Below are 23,901 nucleotides of genomic sequence, written 5' to 3' on the forward strand. Positions count from 1 at the left end.
GAGGCAAATTGTTTTCTATTTTTGAGATAACCCTTTATCCAGTTCAAGGCCTTTTCACGTATGCCAAATTTCTGAAGTTTTGCAATCAGTCTTTTGTGATCCAAGTAGATTGCAACAAAGAAAAGAACACTATCCACCTCGTCCAGAAGTGAGGGGAGATCAGGAACCCATCCAAGGAGGCAAGAAGGAAACAGGACTTGATCAACATCAGGAAGCTGAGGAGCAGCCCTGACCTGACTACCAGAAGCAGATCTGACCTCACCTGCCCGAACACTGGTAAAAAGCTCGAAAATAGCTCAATCCTTTTAATATCTGTGTTAGGTGGATGTTCCTTGAGAGAGGAGTGTGACAGACGCAAGACTGAGATCATAATGAGCTGAAAAATTGCTGCATTTTTCCTTAGTCTGAATGATTATCTTCTTGAGCATGTGGGACTGCGGCTTGCTCAACCTAATTTCCAAGTTAATTTACTTCAGACATATCAGCTGACTTTTGTTCTTAAAATACCTTCCACAGATGGTCTAAATTGGGTGGATAAAGCTGCATCAAACAGGATTTCAATGCGTCAATCTTGCTGCCGGAGAAGTATTCAGCATTATGGAAAAAGTTTGTTTTCCCTCTGATTTAAACGGATTTCCGAGGAGGATAAAAGGCACTGAAGAATATCCCACAAAGGACCCTCAGTTTTCCCGTAATGGGAGAATGGTGAATTAAATCCTCTTCCTATCTGGAAGGAGCAACAGGTAACTTTATGGCGCAGACTCTGCTTCCTGCTCAAATGAAACTATAACTCGAGTGTCACGCTTCCCCTGTTGTTGTACAACAGTGAACAGGAACAGTAGCATTCTTGTTACAGCACAAGTCACGATGTAACGGATATTTACGTCTGCGAAAGTTGCGTTTAATGTAGTGGATGAATTATGTTACAGTGAGTTTATTTACGGAAAACTGGAAATGGATTTTCTCATTATTGTTGCCGCATGAGTTTTCAATGTGAAATTAATAAGCTAGTCCCAGTCCAGCTACAATGAATGCTATAGAGTGTTGATTTCGGTCAAGTGCAGCGTGCATCTTCAGAAGAAAATTAGCAACTAGGCTTTTTGAATATACAGAAAATTCTCTTTCGATACTCACCAAAAGGAAAAGTGCCAATTCAGTGAGTTTACTTTATCCAAAATCATTCTCATCTTTGAAATGTGGAGATATATCTACACATTACTGCAGTATACTGCAGTATACTGCAGTATCATCATTCATAACAGAGGGGCTCTCTTGTTTTTTCGGTGCTTTCAGTTACGGCTGGCGTTTGTATGATGAACAACAGCAGTCCTAATTATATGACGATTAAGCTGAAGAAGTCTTATACAGATGTTGCTAGTTTTTATGAGATAGAAGGTCAAGGTGTGAAAGATTTTCACAAAAAGTATCGGATTATTAAAGCCAATTACTAGAATATAACTTAGGGTTTTTCTTCTATCTGTAGAAATGAAACAAAGCTAAATGGAAAAGCTTCAAGAATGGTTTTTTTATGTTTATTTTTATCACATATCTCAATCGATTTAGAAATTCAAAATTCTCAGTGGAAATTTAGGTAGCAGATCTGAAAAACAACTAAAACATGGTATATGTTGTCCTTTCAATTTGAAACTGAAGTTTCAGCAAGTGAAGAAGCAATCAAATACATTTTCAATTTTTCAGTTGGTATATCTTCAATGGATTTTTTAACATGTAATCCGTGATTTCCCTGTTTTTCGCAGAAGCCCACACGATATTTCATATTGAAGAAGCCCGAGTCCAAAAAGCTACTGTGATAGAGAAACACGTGTATTTACTTGGACTTTTAGCAAGTATCAAATACATCAATACAAGGAATTTTAATTTTTTGTTCAATCATAAGTTTTTGGCGAAATACAAAGAACATCGTGTACGAATATAGTTAGGACATGATTTCAATACTGATTCAGACTCCTCAAAAAGTCCTGCATCTGCACTAAAAGCCTGTACAGGGTATCCCAAATTGCTTGATTTGCTGTTTCTGATACTTCTAGACTGAATGAATCCTTGGCCGATTTTCTTGGAAAGGCCATCGTTTCAAGATATCTCTATTTGTCTTGAAGTTATAATAAAATTTTGATATTTTGTCGATTTCGAAAATGTGAAATAAAAACGATATGTCACTGGGATTTGTACACTATATAATTTTTTTTATCTACCAAGGTGAGAAAAAACAACACCGTTGTTTTGAATAAGAATGCATTCTTCTTTTGATCTCATATAATACAATATATGTATATGTAAAGGGGGAGTTTTTGACTCAACAGTAGATACTTGAAGTCAAAAGAAACACATTTTTTTCGAATTGGCTCGGTTTTAAAGATACAGACTTTTGGAAAACCGTAAGAAATTCTTATTTCTATCTCCCAAACGGTTGTATTGAAGAAATTTCGAAATATAGTTTTTCTTTTATTTGATCAATCTTTTTCGAACACAAGATATCATCCACGTCTTCCAGTTTTTCTCATTATGACCATGATGTACCATAAAAATACCAAAAATTCAAAAAACCTAACTCTTGAAACTAAGTTGGACGCTATCTAAAGAATATATGAACGATTTGTAAAATGAAAGTATTCTTCATATAATGCGCTGTTTTCGAACATTTGGATGTTCAAAAATCGAAAAGTAACTGTGAAATTTAAAAAATTGGGAACTTTGGCTGAATACAATTCTGTTTAAAAGATCCACAGATGATGTGTAGTGACACAGATTAAGCTAGTTATTCTGAAGGTAATTTTGTTTTTTCAGGGGTGGACATTTTCATTATAAAAACTTAAAATAGATATATTTTTTATAAGGGCGAAATCGGAAAAAATGGTATAGAAAATATAATAGTGAATCTTTTGATCTCTAGAATCCACTGTTGAAATATTTGTACGAGTCAAAGACTCACCCCCCTATTTAATAAAATGTCGATAGATTACTAACATCTTCAAATCAAAATCACCAATAAAGAGTAATAATAACTAACTCTAGAGTGTCTCATACATTATTCTATGAATGAAGTGAACATGGAATACCTATACTTCATTCAATTTTATTTTAGCAGTCGGTTGGCCATGGAAATTTGACACATTTCACTCTGTATAGTACGAAAATGTGGGGTTATGAAGCTTGTCAAAACATTTTTGGGTTTTAAATCAACGCTATGTTGCCCGTTCTACGTAAAAGTTTCTGTTATTACGTATTTTATCACAATGTCGAATCTCTTCGGAAAATATGTGACGAACATAATTGAAGTTTATACAAACTGATTGAAGGCATACCAAATCCAGTTATTTGCATGGAAAATACAAGAGATCAGTATAATACCATAATATGCACTAGCTTGAGGAGAGTTAATGTTCGTTATCTTCTTTGGCTTACATCATTTGTAGATTTCAAAAATATTAACCCGAAGATGAAATGCATATGAGCAGTGGTTGGAAATGGGTATCTCCCGAAGGAATTAACAGATAATTACAAGAATGTTAAATTCTTCAACAAAAATCATCTTGCATCAAAATAAGTAAAAGGAATTGAAGGAAGTTTCAAATTAAGATGCAACTTCACCGTTGAACAAAAATTTCACATGAATAAACAAGTAACAGGGCAACTTGCGCGTATTTGTGGCTATTCATCTTAATGAATTGATGTAATAATAATAATTAGGTATTTATTAGTACCTTAAGACATTTACATTGTATAGGACAAGTCAAATGAAAAATAGAAAAATCCATTTCAGGGAACTTATTCTCCGATGACATTTATCGAAAATCCTGTAGTAAACTTTTCGCATTAATTCACTCAAACATAAAATTCTCAAATGCCACCACTTTTTTGGGTCTCCCAATAGAAGGAAATTCTCTGTAATCTTCTTCATTCACAATCTTTCTGATTGTGGAAATATCCAGCTGAAATATAAGTCGTTTAGATTCAGATGAAACATTATATAAATTCTCTTACATTGAATATGTTCGCTAGCGTCTGACGTATTGTGGATTTTAGAATATCAGGGTATAACTATTTGAATGAGCGGACCTGAATTCTAAATAGCACTTCCTGAAACCCTGTCTCATTTTTCAATCACTTTCGGCATTTTCGTAATAAAAATTGATATAAGTTGTGGCAACGGCGTTATGACATCAACGACATTTCATGAGTGCCAACCTAACTTCGTTCTAGTTACAAAAACTTGAGAAAATTATTTCATGGCCAACCGACTGCTAAAATAAATTTGAATAAAGTATACTTGAATGCATCATAATAGAAAAGGTGATTATTTCCAAAAAAGAAGCATTGCCAGAGATATACTTAGACAACTTTCAGAATGGAATCACAAAAATACCTAAGTACATTATTATTCAAGCAGGATATTTTATTCGGGAATCAGTGGATGGGAACACATGATCTTATTGACTGGCCAACAAATTCACCAGACCTCCATTCTATGGATTTTTTCGTATGAGGATATGTTGAAAATAATATTTTCCAGTCATAAATAGGGCTGATTTAGAACAAAGAATCATGAGCGTCTTCAAAGACATTTGATGAAAGATTTGGTTGTCTCTTCAAAAAAACAAGTTCACCAATGGACTCCTCTCAACGTTTTTACCTATCTAGTCTAGAATTGGAATATACCCGCAACAGCCAAAATCAAGCAATTTGGGACACCCTGTACAATCATTCGTGGAAGACCCTGTAAATGTATAGCATGATCTTCCCTGTATAAAAAAGAAATTTCAATTGTTCCCAACAAAAATGCATGGAAGCTCATCAATCATCAAATATCATCAGAGAACATAGAGGATGGTTCGAAATCCTGAGCTTTACTTTTCATTTTGATCTTCTGTATCCCGAAAACTTTTATCCACAAGATACCAAACATTTAACCGAAAGCCATTTTCCATAAAAATGTTTCCGAATCCTTCCTTTCGGATATCTGCAACTCAACCTATCAATTGTCGCAACAAAGAATGTACCATTATATATATTATACCTTCCCAGATTTTTATTCCATTCTTGTTACCTTCGAACAGAAACCATTTTCAAAATTTAAATTTCAACTTTCCTGTGTTTGCATGAACTCAGATTTTTTCTTCGTGTAGTTTGGAAGTCTAAATAAATGGACGGGTAGTCTTAATTTGAAGGGTTTTCAGGGTAATGTACCTCTATTAATGAAATGAAGTTATAACTTGAACGAAGCCATTTGGGAAGCGGCGGGTCCTAACAAACAGAAGAAAGTTAATGTACTCGGGGGCGGTCGGATTCAATGTTAAAATAAGTAAGAATCACAAATTGATTTTTCATTCGGAGTTCGAGTGGAAGGAGCCCAGAAGATTTTTGATAAAAATATACATACTCATGTTTTTGTCGCAACAATCTATTTTTCTTCTTTTATAAATATCGCAACCTATAGTATCGTTCCAAAATAATATGTGAAATTAAGGATATCGATCAAGGAACAAAACCATAGAATGCTATTCTTTCAACGACATTTCGGGGCCTTTATTGGGACTTATTCAGGCAAAAATAGAAACACTTTATGTTGAAATAGATAAAAAATTTAAATATTATGAATATCAACAAATAAATATTCAGTATTAAATAATAGGTTGGCAAGAACAATTGAACATGAATAAATTGAACACATATGACATAATATCCAAATGTGATCAAGAAACTGTGAAAAATTACGTAATCGAATAGTTATTATAAATAACTAATATTCAGTATTAAACAATAGGTTGACAAGGACAATTGAACATGAATAAATTGAACAAATATAATATAATATAATATCCAGATCTGAACAAGAAAAATTACGTAATCAAAGTGTTATTATAAATAACTAATATTCAGAAGATATAAAATAATAGATTGGCATGAACAATTGAACATAAACAAATTGAACAAATATGACATAATATCCAAATATGAAGAAGAAACTGTGAAAAATTATATAATCAAATAGATATTATAAAAATAAATAATCAGAGAAAACGAAAAGAAATGATAACCATGTGTCCAGTACCCAGTTACTGAACCAAGTATACTTGGTTTTACCCTATTCAAGCCATCGTTTTCATATTTGTTTCAGGTATTTGATCACAATAATATAGAAATGAGGTGAAAGACATGTGATATTTGATAAATGGGAGAAAACGAATACGACATAATAAGGTAGATATGCAATACAAGAAGGTTCGTGCTAATTGATATTGAAGGAAGGATTCTGGCGTGATTTCAACGAAAATTTATTCCACACATCAATTGAGTTATGGGTGTCCGAATCCTCGAATCTGTATGGCGAATGATACTAACCTCAACGAAACAGTGGTAATTCTGATGGATGATGCTGGATACATAGCATCGGCATTGGCTTTATTGATTATAGGAGTTCTGGGCTTCTTTCTCAATCTTTTCGTGATAATCTTGATGCTCAGAGATAAGCAGGTGAGTGAGGTTCAATTTTTCCGAGCTACGTGGACTAAGTATCTCGTGAATATCTTGGTTTTTCAAAAAAACATAAACAGGGTGAGTAAAATGTTCACCGAACTTTTTGGGGGTGATAAAACATTGAAAAATAGGTATAGTTTGACAAATAAACTCATGGCCCAAAGTGAATAAAATCTAAAACAATTTCGTTTCGTTGAAAAAAATTGAAGTATTCGATGGAGCGAAGGAAATTACATGAAAAAAGGACTTTTATCCAAATACAAAAAATTTAACCGCTTTCGAGATATTTGAGTTTTTGTCATCGGTGAATCTCGCGATGAATGAATCTGCTGATATCATGTTACTACAAAAACTCAAATATCTCGAAAACGATTAAATTTTTTTTATTTGGATAAAAGTAGGTACCTTTTTCATGTAATTTTCTCCGCTCCATCGAATGCTTCAATTTTTTCACCTAAACGAATACGACTACAGAAATTGTCCCAAAAAATCATGACTAACCCTCTAAAACCTCTAAAAACACCCCATATCATAATATAAGAAATAAAGAAGTGTAATGAAAAAATTCACTTCAACAACATACATTTATGCGCAAAATTTCAATCTGTTGGCATTCCCCGTTTAGAAGTTGTGCGGAGAAAGTTTTTTAATTTTATTAACTTTGGAAGGATATATCTCCCTTAATATGCATTTTGGGCCATGAGTTTATTTATAAAACTATACTTCAATGTACTCACCTTCAGAAAGCTCCGTACATATTTTTGACTCATCCTGTATATCTCAAATCATGAGATTTCCAATCAACTATTTCTGGCGAATATAAAAGAAGGAAGTGTTTTTTCATGAAATTTCAACGGCCTGTATATTTCCAACAGTACCAAATACAATGAAATAGCCCCTCACATACATGAGTTCTTATACAGAGTGGTTCATAATGGAGTCAGTCCCGTGTTTGCGAGGCTTATAAATAACTTATGATAGGAGAACTTTAGATTTACCAAACATTTCTCATATGATTTCTTGTATCTTATATATCTTTTCAGGCATAAGAGAGAAACCTTCACAAGAATATGTAATTTTTCCACAAAAAAGTAAATTTTCAATATGTCCAAGAAAATATAACATGATATCAATTTTTTCGAATTCTGCTAAATGGTCTTACATACGTGATTTGATAGCTTCTAAGACATAATCGAGCTTGGAGTTCCTCTACACTTAACATGGGCAAATCATTCTGCAGGCTATAGCATGTTTTTTTATATGCAGAAATGTGAAAAACATTTATATACAGTAGAGTATGCAAAAGATTTGAGCACTCTTTGGCTCCCTCATCAAAAGTTATAAGCCTCTCAAATACGGGACTTCAATGAGAACCACCCCGTATAATGTTTTATGGTGGATTTTCATCGAGTTTCTGTCACTGCTATTCAAATCTGGAGAGTGATAAAACTAAATTCCAAGAGCCAAGGCTGAAAATGACGTATGTATTCATGAATTGTGTAGAACTGTAGAACTACGCGATATTCAATGGGTAACAATCTAGGGATGCAAAATCCATATGAGAACTGTAGAACCTTTATAAATTCAACATAAATTATCTGAACTTGATTACTTTTGTTGAAATGAAATATACAGGGTTTCCCAAAACTAGTGAATCAAACGTCACATCACGATAGAGTAGACCAAATATTATCGAATTATACCAACATTGGTTCAACGAAAATGTACCGTTTCCAAAATAATCAGAATTTTATTGAAATACCTAAAGTTGCCGATTTTCGAACTATTTTTCTTAATCACAGGGCCAGTTTGTGAAAAAGGATATCGATTTTAAATTATATTGAACTAAGATTATTGTTTTATCTACCCTAATTGAAATTATTTCAAGTAGTTAATCGATAACCTAAGTAAATGTAAATTAAAACAATTGTTTTTTCTAAATAATTTTTGTTACTCAGTATAATACCCCTCTATAGGGGTGATAATATGGGAGAAAAACGCTATCCTTAATCACAAATTGGCCTTGTGATTGAAAAAATAGTTCGAAAATCGGCAAGTTTAGGTTAGGTTTTTTCAGAAACCGTACATTTTCGCTCAACTAATGTTGGTGTCATTCGATAGTATTTGATCTACTCTATCGTGGTGTGACGTTTGATTCACTCATCGAGATAGAATAGAGAGGAGACGCTATGAGATTCAATAGTGCTAGAAAAAAACGGTACCACTAGGCGTGGCTAAGTCTGGGACCAATATGGCGGATAGAACAGGGTCGGATTCAGTAAACTTTCAAGCACCGGGAGAAGATAGGATAACGAATTATATGTTGAAGAAATTGCCTAGAAAAGGAATAGCAGCCTTGACGAATATAACAAACGGAGTGATGAGGACCGAATACTACCCAAAGAGATGGAAAACTGCAGAAATGATAGTTTTCAACAAGCCAGGAAAGGAACGGAAATTTCCTCAAAATTATAGACCGATCAGCCTACTATCAGCACTAGGAAAAGTCGTCGAGAGGGTTATCGCCAAAAGGCTAAATGAGGAAACAGAAATGTTGAAGATAATCCCACCCGAACAATTTGGATTTAGACGAGAACACTCGACTGAACTCCAATTACTACGGCTCATAGAATACGTCACCGAAGGAATGCAGACAAAACAGGCCACAGGATTAGTTCTGATGGATATCGAGAGAGCTTTTGATAGAGTATGGCATGAAGGCCTAATCTACAAGATGAAAAAAGCAGGATATTCGACCAAGCTATGCAAGATTATAAGGAACTATCTGAGGAATAGAAACTTTTATGTGAAGATAGATGGAGCAACCTCTCAAACCAGACAATTGGAAGCGGGAGTGCCTCAAGGATCGGTACTTGGACCTCTACTTTACGTAATATACGTTTATGATATCCCGAAGAATGCTAGGAATATGCTCACCTTGTACGCAGATGACACAGGAATAGCGTTCAGACATCGACGCCCAGAGATCATACACCGGAGACTGCAGGAAGCCATAGATGAATTACTCAAATGGTGCATCAAATGGAAAATCCAAATCAATGGAAGAAAGACTCAAGCAATATTACTGCAAAAGAGAAGATTGAGGATGGAAGAAAACCTTGAAGTTGATGGACAAGAGGTTGAATGGAAAAATGAAGCAACATACCTAGGAGTGACGCTTGACAGAGGACTTACATGGAAAAACCACATCAAATGTGCTGTTGATAAAACAAAAGCCGCAATGAGTAAACTTTATCCACTCATAGGCAGAAGAAGTCATATGAATAAGAACATCAAGTTGACGATGATTAAAACTATTGCGCGACCACAACTCACATATGGATCGGCGGCATGGGGCTTCGCAGCCAAGACCCACATCAAGAGAATACAGGCCACTGAGAATAAACTCCTTAGAATGGCGATGGACGTACCCTGGTTTGTTAGGAACAAACAAATCTACAAGGACTTGGAATGGGAACCAGTTACAGAATTTATGAAGAGAAAGGCGGAAAGGATATTCGACAAAGCCAAACAACATCCAAATGAGGAACTACGAAGATTAGTCGACTACGACCCAACAGAAGAAGCTAGAAGGTCAAGAACCTACCAACGAAGACCGAGAGATCAGTTAAGGATTTAAATGTAACCAAAGAAGAGCTTAACCTATAAAAGCTATAGGCAGCATACAAATATCAACACGACTACGATCGTGTGAGAGTCCAGAAACCATAAGAGTCAACTGGTTAATAGGCAAAATGCCCGGAACCTATGAAGAAGCAGTTAAGGGTTTTTAGTGGGTCTCGAGCTCAGAGAGTGAGAATCCCCACACTGTTCCCCCTCAGGAGAGGGTGTGTTCGTCTGTTTGCAGATTTTCCCCCTGCTACACAAAAAAAAAAAAAAAAAAAAAAAAAAAAAAAAAAAAAAAAAACTTTCAAGGAGATGTATAGGTATATTCTTGAAAGTGAGCACCCAAACAAAGTTTTTACTCGGTTTTTGAGAAATCTGAATAAAATGTGACAATTTTTACTAGTTTATACCCAGATGAACAAAAGGAAAATAATATAGATTTGTGGAAATAAATGATTTATTGGCCTTTAAACAAAATAATTTTTTTTATTATAGTGCCTCATACTAATTTTTTCATTTCGCTTTCTTTTCATTAAATATGTCATTCTTACATTAATATATTTATAAACAGCGCTTTTAATTAATAAATATCTGTGCCCATCAAGTACAGATTGGTTTAAACTATGTACAACTAAATCTAAGAATTCATTTGTATTGGTGAATTCTCTGAGTATTCTATTGGTCAAAACATCCAAATAACATCTTTAGATGGATATTGTGAGTAATTTTCTTTTCCTGGGAGAATTCTCTATAAGAGAGCTCATCTGATTTGAAATTCTTGGTAAATCGTCAGTCTTTTGTGGACTAGTTTCAGAAGTTGGTAGAGCAGATTTATTTACGACTGCGTCAATAATCTCCGTTTGGTGTGAAATCACAATATCAGAAAGAATTCTTATTTTTGGTGGTTGAACTGCTTCCTCCTATAATGGAAAGAAATTTAAGTAAATTCCTATACAAAAGCTAGTATATCTAGTCTTCACAAAATAAGGTAAAATTCCTCATTTTCCTTGCTTTCAGGCTCCAGGAAAAATTAAAATTTCACAACAACAAATTACTTTCTCAAAATCAATCATCATATAAACGTGTAGGTATTTTTCTTACCTACCTCATATATTGTGGGAACCGCATTTCGTTGCAAACGAACTAAGCTTTGTGATGTCCGATCAAAACATTCTGCTGTAAAATGTTTGGAACAAAACACCTCATAATTCGAAGATTGCCAGATTCCTTGGTTAACAAATTTCACCCAAGATATACACGTCTTAGTGGGTCTTTAGGAAATCTGTTAAAATGAAGTTAATCGAATATCAAATATTTTCTTCAGACGATAATAATATAATAATATAATAATTATTATTATATAATTATTAATAATATAATAGCCAGTTAACGAACATATACAAATGACAAGGATATCATCGGACACTTGGGAAAAACACTTTCATCAATTATATGGCAAAACCAACAAAGTGGTATGTGAGTATGGGGATGTGGAAGAACATGGGAATTGGTCAATATCCCAAGAGAAAATACGTCAAACACTCAATGCACTAAAAAATAGAAAATCACCTGGTTTGGACGAGATAACCAATGAAATGCTGAAATACGGAGGGGATGACCTAATTCAGGAGCTGCACACCTTGTTTAACAGAATAATTACCACAGGAAGAATACCAGAACAGTGGAAACAAAGTATTACAATACCCATATTCAAAAAGGGAGAGAGAGCCCTCCCCGAAAACTATCGAGGAATAAGCCTCCTAAGCACAGTATCGAAGCTACTAACAAAAATAATATCAGACGAGGTAGTCTCAACAGGAATATCCGAGGAACAGCAAGGCTTCAGAAAGAACAGATCGACGATAGATGCCATATTTACCATCAGAAACCGAAAAAGCCATAGAATTTAACAAAACGGCCTATATGTGCTTCATTGATCTCACCCAGGCATTCGATAGAGTAGGGGAAAGTGGGGGAATTGGGAACACTTAATTTCAAGCGCTGAAAAATTATACAAAAAATCAATAAAAATATAAAACTTCCATTAAAAAATTAACTCTGCTCTTTATGTACTAATCGGAAACAAAAAACTATAAAAAATCAACGTTTCCTGAAAAATATCAACGAAAACAAAAAATACTATCGTTTCTATTTACCCGACACCCTATGGGGTAATTGTGAACAGTCCCATGGCGAATAAAAATGAAATGGGATAATTAGAAATGGCACATATCACAAAAGTATCAAGTATCCACTGTTGTTTCTCTCAGTTGCAGCTCAGCTTAATGTAAGCTTTTCGTTTCTTAAATCTTCGAACACACAGCGGGGATATTCACTTTTATATTTCGTTTCAGTCTTCTTTTTATAATTTCTTGGTATCTAGAAACAACACATTTCAACGTTAAAATATTTTTTGAACTATCAACCAGAGCAGCACAAAAGTGATTGGAAACGCAAGGGATATAAGGGGCGTTCCCAATTACCCACCTGATATCGTTTCTAATTACCCCAAGTTATCAAAAGAATTAAAAGTGGCTGGCATTCACTTATCCATTTTCTTTCAACTTCAAATCACGTAGGTTTAGAAAACACATAGTACCAGTATGGAATCAACGAAATATGGCACATCTAAACTTCAAAATAAGATAGTTACATCTGTTATAACACACGGAAAAATTAAAGTTGAAATGCGAAAACAATTCTTTGACTCGCCGTTACAAGAAATATGCAACTTATCGTCGCAACTTTTGACATACGCCCTGAGAATCGTTAGATGCATCCGTTGAAAATGTTGAAGACAGGGTCGCACATGAGGAAGTATTTTTTATCTAGCTGTTCCCAATTACCCGCCGTTCCCAATTACCCCACTCTCCCCTACGCCTCACGGACATAGTGCGACTACTAAAACAACGAAAAGTAGATACAAACATAATAAGACTCATTAGCGAACTAAATACCAACACCTCAACATTCATCAAGACGGAATCGGGGCTGACGAAGGAAATACCAATCGCGTCAGGGATACGACAGGGAGACAGCCTGAGCCCAATACTTTTTAACGTGGTCATGGATGAGATCATAAGACAGGTTAAGAGCAAGAGTCGAGGATACAGAATGGGAAGAAAGGAAATTAAAATCATGTGCTACGCGGACGACGCTGTGATAATTTCTGAAAATGAGGATGACCTTCAGAGACTTCTCTATGCTTTCGAACGAGCGGCAGACTGTTTCAACATGATTATCTCAACCCAAAAAACCCAATGCCTTTCTGTATCTAAGGAACCGAGAAGATGCAAGCTGGCAGTGTATAATAAGAGTATCGAGCAAGTAATGTCGTACACATACCTTGGCTCTAAAATAACAAGTAGCAGAAATTTAAAAGAAGAGGTGCAGAGCCAAACAACAAAAGCTTCCCTGATATCAGGATACCTACGCGATATAGTATGGAGGAACAAACACTTGAGCACAGCTAGCAAGGTCAGAATTTACAAGACGTGTGTGAGGCCAGTCATGACATACGGCATTGAAACACGAGCCGAAAATGCTCAAACCAAAAGACAACTGAGAACAACGGAAATGCGAGTACTGAGAAGTATAACGGGCTATACATTGTACGACCATAAGAGAAGTGAGGAAATCAGAGAGATCTGTGGACTACAAGACGTGGTGAGATGGGCCAGAACAAGACGAAGACACTGGAGAGACCACGTAGATAGGATGCCCGACAACCGACTACCCAAAATAGCAAAAACAGAAAAGCCCAATACCTCGAGACTCCCAGGAAGACCACCAAAACGATGGTACGAGAGCTGGACGTCGGCATCCCAAGAATGAGGAACATTGCAGAAAACACAGGACTAAGTCCTAACGTAAGATGAAGAAGAAGAAGAAGAAGATAATAATATACCTTACTATCAGAGTATCAAGATAGAAATGGAAGTATTACGAATACGGATCTGTTTATTACTCATTCTCACCTATGAAATGTGATTCCTGTGATTTTCTTTTTATCTACCTCGTCTCTGCTGGAACAACTGCTTAGAGCACATGACATCATTTTATTGTCCAATATGAATCGGGAAAATGAACGCAATTTTGTAAATGTGACCAGAATTGAACTCTAAAAAACGCAAAACTGACAGAAAATTCATGAATGTCAGAGTCTCGTACCAATATGGCGGATCTGATACCATTTTAGTCGAATGATGACTTCTCTCTATTATTCTATCTCGATGGATTCACTAGTTTTGGGACAACCTGTATACTGATAGTTATTAAGTACATATATACTAAATACATAGATTATAATTTTAATTATCTAGCAATTAAGATGAAAATCTCACGATTGAATATAATATTCACTTCCTCGACAAAGCGTATGAATACTAAACACTTTATTGGCACCATATTTTGGCGAAGCCTTGATCATTGATGCTTCCTTATGGCGGCAATGCATATAATCCGTAATATTTTGGGCATATTATAACACTAATTCCAATTTGAGACCTAACTATATTCGGTAAGGAGTAAACAAGTCATTGAATTTGATGAAGGAGCAGGTCAGAAGACTATAGTAATCCAGAGTTGGTAGATCGAACAAAAAATGACTCAAGTCACTTTGTCAACTTGCTTCACGTACCTAATAATTGTGCTGTAATAATATTAATGAGTTCGCTTTGATAGGACTGGATCATCTGGGCGCTTGGTCTTATGGACCGTTTCATTAGAAAAATATTAAAGCCTTGAAATTTATTGCAATTGAAATTTACAGATCATGTAGTGAGCTTTCAAAATATTACAATTTGTACATAGTGAAAATCTATTCTTTTTCAAGATAATAAAAAATTTTCTAGAACGGCCGATGGTTCACAAATAAACATTATAAAAGTTGTAGAACATAAAATTTGCGACAAATTTCGCTGAAGACCTTTTTTCATACGGTCAACCGTTTTTGGGATAGAGAGCGTAAAGTGCGCAGCCTTGTTAAACATATTATATGTATAAGTATCTTAACTTTGCACTAATTTATCTTCATCTTACGTAAGAATAAAAGCAGGAAAAATATTTTATTCAATGTTTACTCAGCAGCTGTATAATTTTTAAAGTTTACTTCAGGACAAAACGAAAATTTAGAAATGTTTAAGGATGTGAAGAATAAATTTACATACAACATACAACATTGACAACATTTTCATTGGATAGGTAATGAATCTCCTTAATTAGCCTATTTTCGTTCAATGTATTACCTTTGAGTATTCAATATTCAATAGTCCTACATACTCTTTTCGCCTAAAACAGCAGTTGGGTGAATGAGTCACAAGTGATAAACTGCAAAATGGAAACTTACGTTTGTATTTTTCAGCTTTGGACGCCTTTGAATATCATACTATTCAATTTGGTGTGCAGTGACTTTTCGGTTTCCATCTTTGGGAATCCTTTCGCTCTTCTGTCTGCACTAGCTCACGGTTGGATCTTCGGAACTATGATGTGCCAAATATACGGATTCTTCATGTCACTTTTAGGTGAGTATTTTAACGATATTCACAATAATATGTTCAAAACAAGTTCACGAATTTTGTCAATCCGGTCTCAAAAAAATGATTTTAATTTAACAGTTCGGTCAAAAGTTTAACGCCCAACACAACGCAAAGATTGTGGGTAGTAAAGGAGCCAAAACTCTCCCAGGAATTGGTCCGCTTGGAAGTAGTAACGACCTTATGATGGTAAATTCTGATAATCTTTATTTTGGCTGGATTAATAATTTGTAATAAGGTGATACTTTTATTCCAAAATTTTGTACCACTTCACATGAAGAAAGAAATATACAGGATCCTTGAAAATTTTCATTGTTGAATGAAGCGAAAGGTTGCCAATGAAAAGCACACTTTCCATGTGTTTGGTTCATTAGGAGTCCAGTTATAGATTTCACGCGGACATCAGTTTCTCTGGGTTGTCCCCGATCTAATTGGACATATGGCTCATGGGTTGCCTCATCAAGGATGGCTACCTTCAATTAATTTGACAATAATTCAATAAATTTTTTCATGTTCTACTCGATAGCGGTTGTACCAAAGGCTCTCAATAATATTGAACTACTCATAGGTTGATAGGTTCACATAAGAGTGATGATAAGTTTATTTGTTTCTCATTTGTAAACGTCAGTTTCCAAAAACACAATATTAATCAAGAAAGTTTATTTTATCAAGTCACTAGCTTGTAAAACTGACAAATAACTTGCAAAATTTTTACAAGTTAGTAGTATTATTTACATTAGAAAATTTTGTTTTATCGTCATATATGTTGAAAATCATGGTACAGTTGTTATTTCCAGTAACACAGATTTTTGATGATGAAAGAGTTGATACTGATGATGATGAACCATCTGTTGACTCAGAAACTGCTGAACTCGAGAACTGCAGAAAATTCGTACTCTCCTTACTACCAAATAATTTGCTAGACATTTCGATTTTTTTGTTGACCGAATCATCGACATAACTCATCGCAATTTCGGTGCTCTTCCACCCTCCTGCACGCTTTAGTGTTAAAATATCTCCACCCGAATCCGCAACCATAGTGGCTCCAGTTCTGCGAAAAGAGTGGCCGGTGTATAACTCTGGGTCTTTTAAACCTAAATATTTCGCTATTTGCTTTGGGACACCACCAATAGTGTGCTGGCCAGCATTAAAGGAAATGCACTTTCCATGTCGGTATGTCAAAAAAAATCTTAGGCTTTCAGTTCCAGGGGGCCGAAGATTTACATATTTTCTGTATAACATGCAGGGCTTGAAGCTGCAGCCATCATCGGTTATGGTGAATCTGAAATGACAACTAAACGTCATATTTTTCAATAAATTTTTTAAGGGAAACAAACCTGCGAAGAGGGGCATTTTCTTTCATTTCCAAGCAGCTTTTCAGCATAGAACATTTTGCCCATAAAGTATTAGGGCTGAATCTAGCTGATAGTTGATTCAAGTAGACCAACAAAACATCTTCAGTTACCCCAATCACACTATTTTTGTTTTGCCACTTTTTGAAGTCGTCGTATTCTCGCTCGTACCTTGAAGCTGATTTTGCAGATAATAAACTTGAAGCTACACTGCTGGCTGCCTCAATAAAATTTCTTTTGGTACATTCATTTTCGCTTTCGCCAAAACAAATGTAAAGAAAAATAAACAGACATGTTCATGGCAACGCTTCCATAGCTTACGACATTTGCGACAAATTATTGAGATTTTTTTGGAATTTATCTAACCTTTTTACAAATGAGAAACAAATAAAATATAAAACAATACACGCAAGGTAACGGGTTTTACTGGCTCAAGAAGGTAACTGACTCGCCTGCGGCTCGTCAGTTATATCCCCCATTCGCCAGTAAAAACCCTCTTACCTTGCTAGTAATGTTATATTCTATTTATATTCCCAGTTTTCCCTACTATGTATTGAGCATTAGCTTAGATGTTGGTTTATTATAACCAAAAATAAACCTGTGAAATTTGCAGATTTGTGGCAGGAAAGCTGCATCATAAAAATTCTTCATGTAGAAAGTTTCAGGAATTATCCACATCCCACCATTCGTAATCATAACTGAGGAAGAAATATTTCGAACTATAACAATAATGAGTACCTACCTACATACACTAAGCAGCAAATAAAGTAGGAACCTAAGTAATCGCCTAAGTTTGATTATCTTTAGACATTACTTTGGTGAGAGACGCAAAGCAGTATCATTTGTATGTCAGTGGCGCAAGGTATTCTTATTCCATCCCTGCTTATTGTACAGGGTGTGAGTAAAAGACACCCAGAAATTTCCGTTTTTCGGTGAAGATTTTGGGAATAGAGAGTTTATTATGCTGGCCGGATTGTTAGTTAAACAACTCTTAACATTATTGCCACTTTTCAGGAACATTGCGTTGCTATGGGAATACATATCACATATTTTAGGGAATCATCTGGTTTTCTTGAAACTCTAGCTATAACTACGACGTTTCATTGCCGATATTGGATTTTTGGCAGTGGTGTGAGCACCATCATTGGTCTTCACGTAACTGGACGCAGGGTTTTAAGGCATACTTTTTCTACAGTGTGTAAATATAGAGAAGCCATAAATTTACGTTTTTTGTCTGAGAACTCTGAAATCGTGACGGCCTTACCAATGTCTTTCTTTGTGTTGGGTGGATTGTTAAGTCGATATCTTTACATGTTTACGTAGTTTTCTCGATACTTTGATACCGCCATATCATGACATTCTGTTTTTCTGGTGACAATATCATATTTTTATAGAACAAAAGCAGATAGCGTCTAAACTGCATTACGGATATCTTATATTTGAAATGATCAACACCACTGGCAATACTGGCAGTACTGGCACGCAGAAGGAGAAACATGATTAAAAAAAAAACTTGTACTTGTACCTACTTGTGGTACTGAATTTTTTTAAGGCTTGTTTGATTCATCGTTCGAAATAAGATATTTATATCTATCAATCAGGATTTTCTCAGTAATTACTGACATTCAATTAATGAAATTGAATTTGTTCCTTCTACACAGGTATAACATCGATAACGACTCTCACCGTACTTGCCTTCGAAAGATACATGATGGTCTCGAGACCTTTTCAAAACTACATAATCAGCAGAAGAAGTGCCACGATTCTGGTTTTAGGAATTTGGACTTATTCCCTTGCGCTGACAGTGCCACCTCTGGTTGGATGGGGTAAATATGTGAACGAAGCTGCAAATATCAGGTGAGTGACAAGTTTCATAATGAAGATGTAGATGTAACTTTTATAAGGTGTTGAGTTTCACTACGACCTAAAGATATATTGTCATCACAGCTGTTTCCACCGCTAAACTGTCTATAACTGGCCACCCAGTTCCAGAATTCTTATGAACTACAGTATCTGAGACGGCTTCAGCTAGGTTACTTTTTTGATTCTGTAAGTTTCTCTCTCAAAGCATTTTATGCGTTGGCTTGCAATTGCTACGCATCTTATAACAAGGGTATCTGGACGTTCTTCCTTTTCTCCACAGAATCTGCCCTAGTCAGTTTCTGCTAGATTCCAATTTATTAGGTTCTGCCCAAGGCATCAATGCCTTGTCAGGAAACTCCTAAGATCTCGTCAATATGGAGGTCAATTTAGCAGAGCTGCTATTTTCTTGCTTGTCTTTTCGGCATGATCTTTTGTTAGATCAGGGCTAAAGGATCATACTAAATTTTCCGGTCAATCGCATACAGCTAAGAATTTTTTTTGCCTCAATTCTTGTTTCGACCTGGTCTATGTGGTCATATTATACCTATCATATTGCACAATTTGATATATCTCAGTCCTTATTGTGGTATGAATTTGCTCATTGTCTGTGAAATCTTTTCTGGAAATTATTTCCTTCGAGGAATACTAAGCCTATTGATAAAGTTGAGGACCAAGATTCATGAATTGTATCCTTACTAAAATTATAAATGTGAAAGTCTGCGTGTTTGTTAATTCATTTGTCTGTTTGTATGTTTGTCTTACCATATTATTATTATTATTATTATTTTAACCGGGGTCGTTGCGCTAGAGAAGCCGCGGGTTTAAGCTAGTATAAAATATATTTTCAAATTCCTGGGCTAGATATCCGACAATTACACAATGCAGTAAAAAGTTTTTCATAACTGTCGTTGAATGAATGGACACCGAATCACCGAAATTCAATATCGTGTCGTTTTTATCCTCAAACAGAACACAAACCTGTGCTCATATTTTTCTTATACGTATACAGTGTTGTGTCTGCGGGTATACGAATAATGGAGTATCCGTTACGAAAACGTTAACAAAAACATTAATTTCAGCTGTTCCATCAACTGGGAGACGCAAACGCTAAACGCCATGAGCTATATTTGCTACCTCTTCATTTTTGGACTGTTTATTCCCGTAACAATTATAGTCTTCAGCTACATAAACATCGTAGTGCAAATGAAACAGGTGAGTGACTGTTATTTCATTCCATTCCAGTATATAACAGCAGTAATACTGAGTTTCACAATAAGTAATCGAGTGGAATATGCAGTGGAATCTTGGAAGTTTCCAGAATTCAACTAAACTCCTCTCTGATTCCATTAAGGGATTATGCTCATCTTGAACAGCAAATTCTAGATTAGAGGAATTGGAGGAATTGGGAACCCCACACTTGATATTTGAAACTTCCATGAAGTTCTATCGAAACGCAATCAATACACTTCTATTGTTGCATTACGTAAAGGGCGTTGAAAATTTTTCAAAGATGAAGAAGTAGGTTTAGTTTGTACCGATTTATGGTGATGTATTCTTGGAAATAGGTTTTCCAAAAAGATCTTTCTAACATCTTATTTTTGGTGATTCTTCCTAGGAATAAAAACGTTTTCATTTTCTACCATGTTCTGTAACGGTTGGATTAGGCTCATTGATGCAGAATTTTAGTTCAAATTTAATTCTCCCTGGCAGTCTGAAGAAAAGAGCTCTCCTTAATATATTTAGGGTAGGTTAATGCCCGGTTTCAGAAGAGCATTATGGGCCAATTTCACCAAAAGCTCTTTGACTCCGCTCAACTTTAACTCAGATTAGAATTCGAACAAACGGTTTCTAACATTGACATCTGCTCATAGAGAAATGCTAGAGAGAATTGAGAGAAAAAGTTCTTGACAGTATGTGGGGGTCGGAAAATTTATAGTATAAATTATAAGTGAATCTTATACAGGGTGTATTTGAAGGTGAGGCTTTTTTTCAACAGAAGGCAGAAATGGTCAAAATGAAGCGTTTCACCAAAAATCACCTATACACAATAAAACTTTTAAAATGACAAAGTTGAAAAAAAAAATAGAAAATGGTTACTGAAATGAATCCTAATACGACCCTAGACCGCTTGTTAGCTGAATTATCTCAAAGCAGTGGGAAAAAACTTATCTCCTGATTCGAATATGTGGTTTCGTTTATGATATTGGCTCGTTCGATATTTACGTGATAATGAAAATGAAAACTTAGGACTGCCGAATTATTCTCATTATTTTTTTAGCTCATTTCGATACCAACTGACAGGAGAGACTTAGGACACAAGTTTAAAAAATAGTATAATGCTTCAAAATCTGACCAATAAAATTCGTCTAAATTATTCACGAATTTTTTCACAATGGGCATAACAATCTTCTTGATCGAACATTTCAACAATCGTCTTAAAAATGAGATGAAATGGGGAAACATCATAGCACTTTTTCAACATAACTAACATAAGCACCCTCGAGAAACTGCCTCGATTTTCAATTTTTTTTTCACCCTAAATTGCACGCTACAACAATTACGATTCTCTCAAAAGTGACCTGATGCATCTGATCCGATGAACTTGGTACTGTACCATTCATTGTCCAGCCATATGTTTATGTTTTGTTTCGTTTTTCCGAAGCCGCACTTGAAATTCAATGAAATATTGTCGAACCTTCTGAGGTTGTATCTCAGCCATCTTGGTTATTTTATGTGGACAATTTTTTGTTAAACGACTTATTTTGATGAGTTCTACCTTCTGTCAAAAAAAAATCACCTCTGAAAACACCCTGTATATTGATGAAGAGAACTTGGTAAAAGCTCCGAAACAGAGGTGGTTTCTAGGGGTGAAAAATGATTTTTCGGATTTGCGGCTAATACCTGGTATGCAAAAAGTTTGAAGGTAACAAACGATTTCTGACATAACCTCAAGTTCATCATGAAAAATACAAAATACCGATTTGTGATTAAGGAGAAGTAAATAAAACACGTCATCCAATTTCATGAAAATCGACATCTCTATGATGACGAAGAATTTAAAGATTCCAAGATATTAGGGAATCTCCTATTGTACTCCCAACAAGCTTTTAATGTGTATCCATCAGAAAACCCCTACAGAAAAATAATATCTGCATCAGCATATACTCAACTGGAAAAGCGCAAATTAACCAAAAGAACTTAATCAACAAAGCAGCTTTTAAATTCGTAAACAAATTTTGTTCTCTCAGCAGGTGACAGCCAACTCAATCATTTCTTTCTAGTCTAACTGTAATTTATGAAAACAAATTGGTGGCCTACGGAAATTTAAAAGTCCGATAACTCGGAAACGAAACTTCAGCGGCAAAAAAATTTTTATCAAGAATATCAAATTTTATACGTCCCTCAATTCTTAGCCCCGAGTTTGAATCACTCTTTATATCTATCTACCTGATATATGGAGTAACTGTGTTTTTTTAACTTTCAGAATTCTATCAAAATGGGCCAGGTAAGGAAAGCCGAGAAAAGGATTGCCTACATGGTACTTTTGATGATCATTCTGTTCATGGTAGCTTGGACACCATATGCTGTGTTGGCACTGCTGATACAATTCGGGGATGCTTCTTCCCTATCCCCAGGAATACGAGTAATTCCGTCCCTTTTAGCTAAGAGCAGTATCTGCTATAATCCAATTGTATACGTCGGTCTGAACGCTCAGGTACGTACTTTGAACAGTGAATATTTTTCTTTTCGATTTTCTAGGCAGATTTTTCAGTGATATTCTTTAGAAAGTAATCCACTGAAATTCATTCAACTTTTTGGCAAGAAGTTCATAAGGTTTGTTATTAGACATCAACAAGGTTGTAAAAATTTACAGGGTTTATTGGAAACTAACTAACCCGGCACTTAGCTCTATTATTTTCTTCGTGAAGAAGGTTTTCTGAAAAAGGATAAATTAATTTACAAAATAGAAATTATTTTATAGTAATTTGGATGTATTGGGCTTCCTGTTGCTATGATAATGAATATACAGTTCTTGAAATCCGAAAACTTGACCAAATGGATATACAGGGTGTTCCTAAATTGGAAGTACAAACGAAAAGGGAAGCTTCCTTAAGAAATTCTAACAAAAGAAGTCCCATAAACATGGGATAGCAAACGATCCGTTTTCGAGATACAAGGTGTTAAAATTTGGATTGGTATCAAATAACAAGTTGTGAAGACACATTCATTACTAGAGAAATACCGAGTTTAATTTGATGTGTCAAAACTAACAATGAATTTATTCACCACAGCTTACTGATTGAATTTTTATAACAATTTGGATTTTTCTGGGTATTTCAAGAGAATCGTTTTCGAAATATGTAGCATATACGACAAAGCTACAAGATACCATGAAATTTAGTAAAACAACAAAGCTTCTTTTTACATTATTTCGAATAATGGAAAGAAGAGAAATTATTTTCATCAAATTTTCAATGATTTTCTTTAATAACTGGCCCTATGACAAATCCAACGAATAGAATTCCATATAAACCATTCAGATTATCTTGAATTATAAATGGCTAACAAAATGGCAACTTTCTTTTACATACCTATCAAGATTATTTATCTATCATTGTTGCTTTCATCGCCGTGTTAACGATAATTCATTACTTTACTACTTTCGATCATTTCTTTCAGTTTCAGCAATCCTGGAAGAGGAGAAAGCAAAATTCTTCAAACATGAGTGAGAGCTACAATATTTGCGTGACCAAATATATACCACAAAACACGGATTCTCCATTGAAAATTCAACGAAAATTGGATTCCTCTGTGATAGAATCGAGAGGAGACAGCAAAAGAAGAGTTGCGCACCTCACATTACCTGTTCACCGGGATGTGGATGCCAATAAAAATGATGGAGAAAAATGTGAAGTAACTCAAGTTTGACATCTGGAAAAGCAGCTCATCATTTTTGTAGCTCATTTTATCTCAGTATCTTTTTATGACAAACAGAATATGTTAGCCAATAAATATTTTTTAGTTAATTA

At 35.0% G+C, this 23,901-nt stretch overlaps 1 protein-coding gene across 1 annotated transcript; it reads left to right on the forward strand.

The window, feature by feature from the left end:
• Nucleotides 1–807: 807 nt before the first annotated feature.
• LOC123310197 (rhodopsin-like) lies at nt 808–23,901 on the forward strand. Its single transcript, XM_044893631.1, has 7 exons — nt 808–1,156; nt 6,137–6,492; nt 15,485–15,644; nt 18,670–18,865; nt 19,951–20,083; nt 22,356–22,586; nt 23,552–23,901. Exons 2-7 carry the CDS (start codon nt 6,343–6,345, stop codon nt 23,798–23,800), a joined length of 1,119 nt encoding a protein of 372 aa, XP_044749566.1. The 5' UTR covers nt 808–1,156; nt 6,137–6,342; the 3' UTR covers nt 23,801–23,901.

The sequence above is a fragment of the Coccinella septempunctata genome, chromosome 3 (assembly GCF_907165205.1).
Source record: "Coccinella septempunctata chromosome 3, icCocSept1.1, whole genome shotgun sequence".
Lineage (NCBI taxonomy): Eukaryota > Metazoa > Arthropoda > Insecta > Coleoptera > Coccinellidae > Coccinella > Coccinella septempunctata.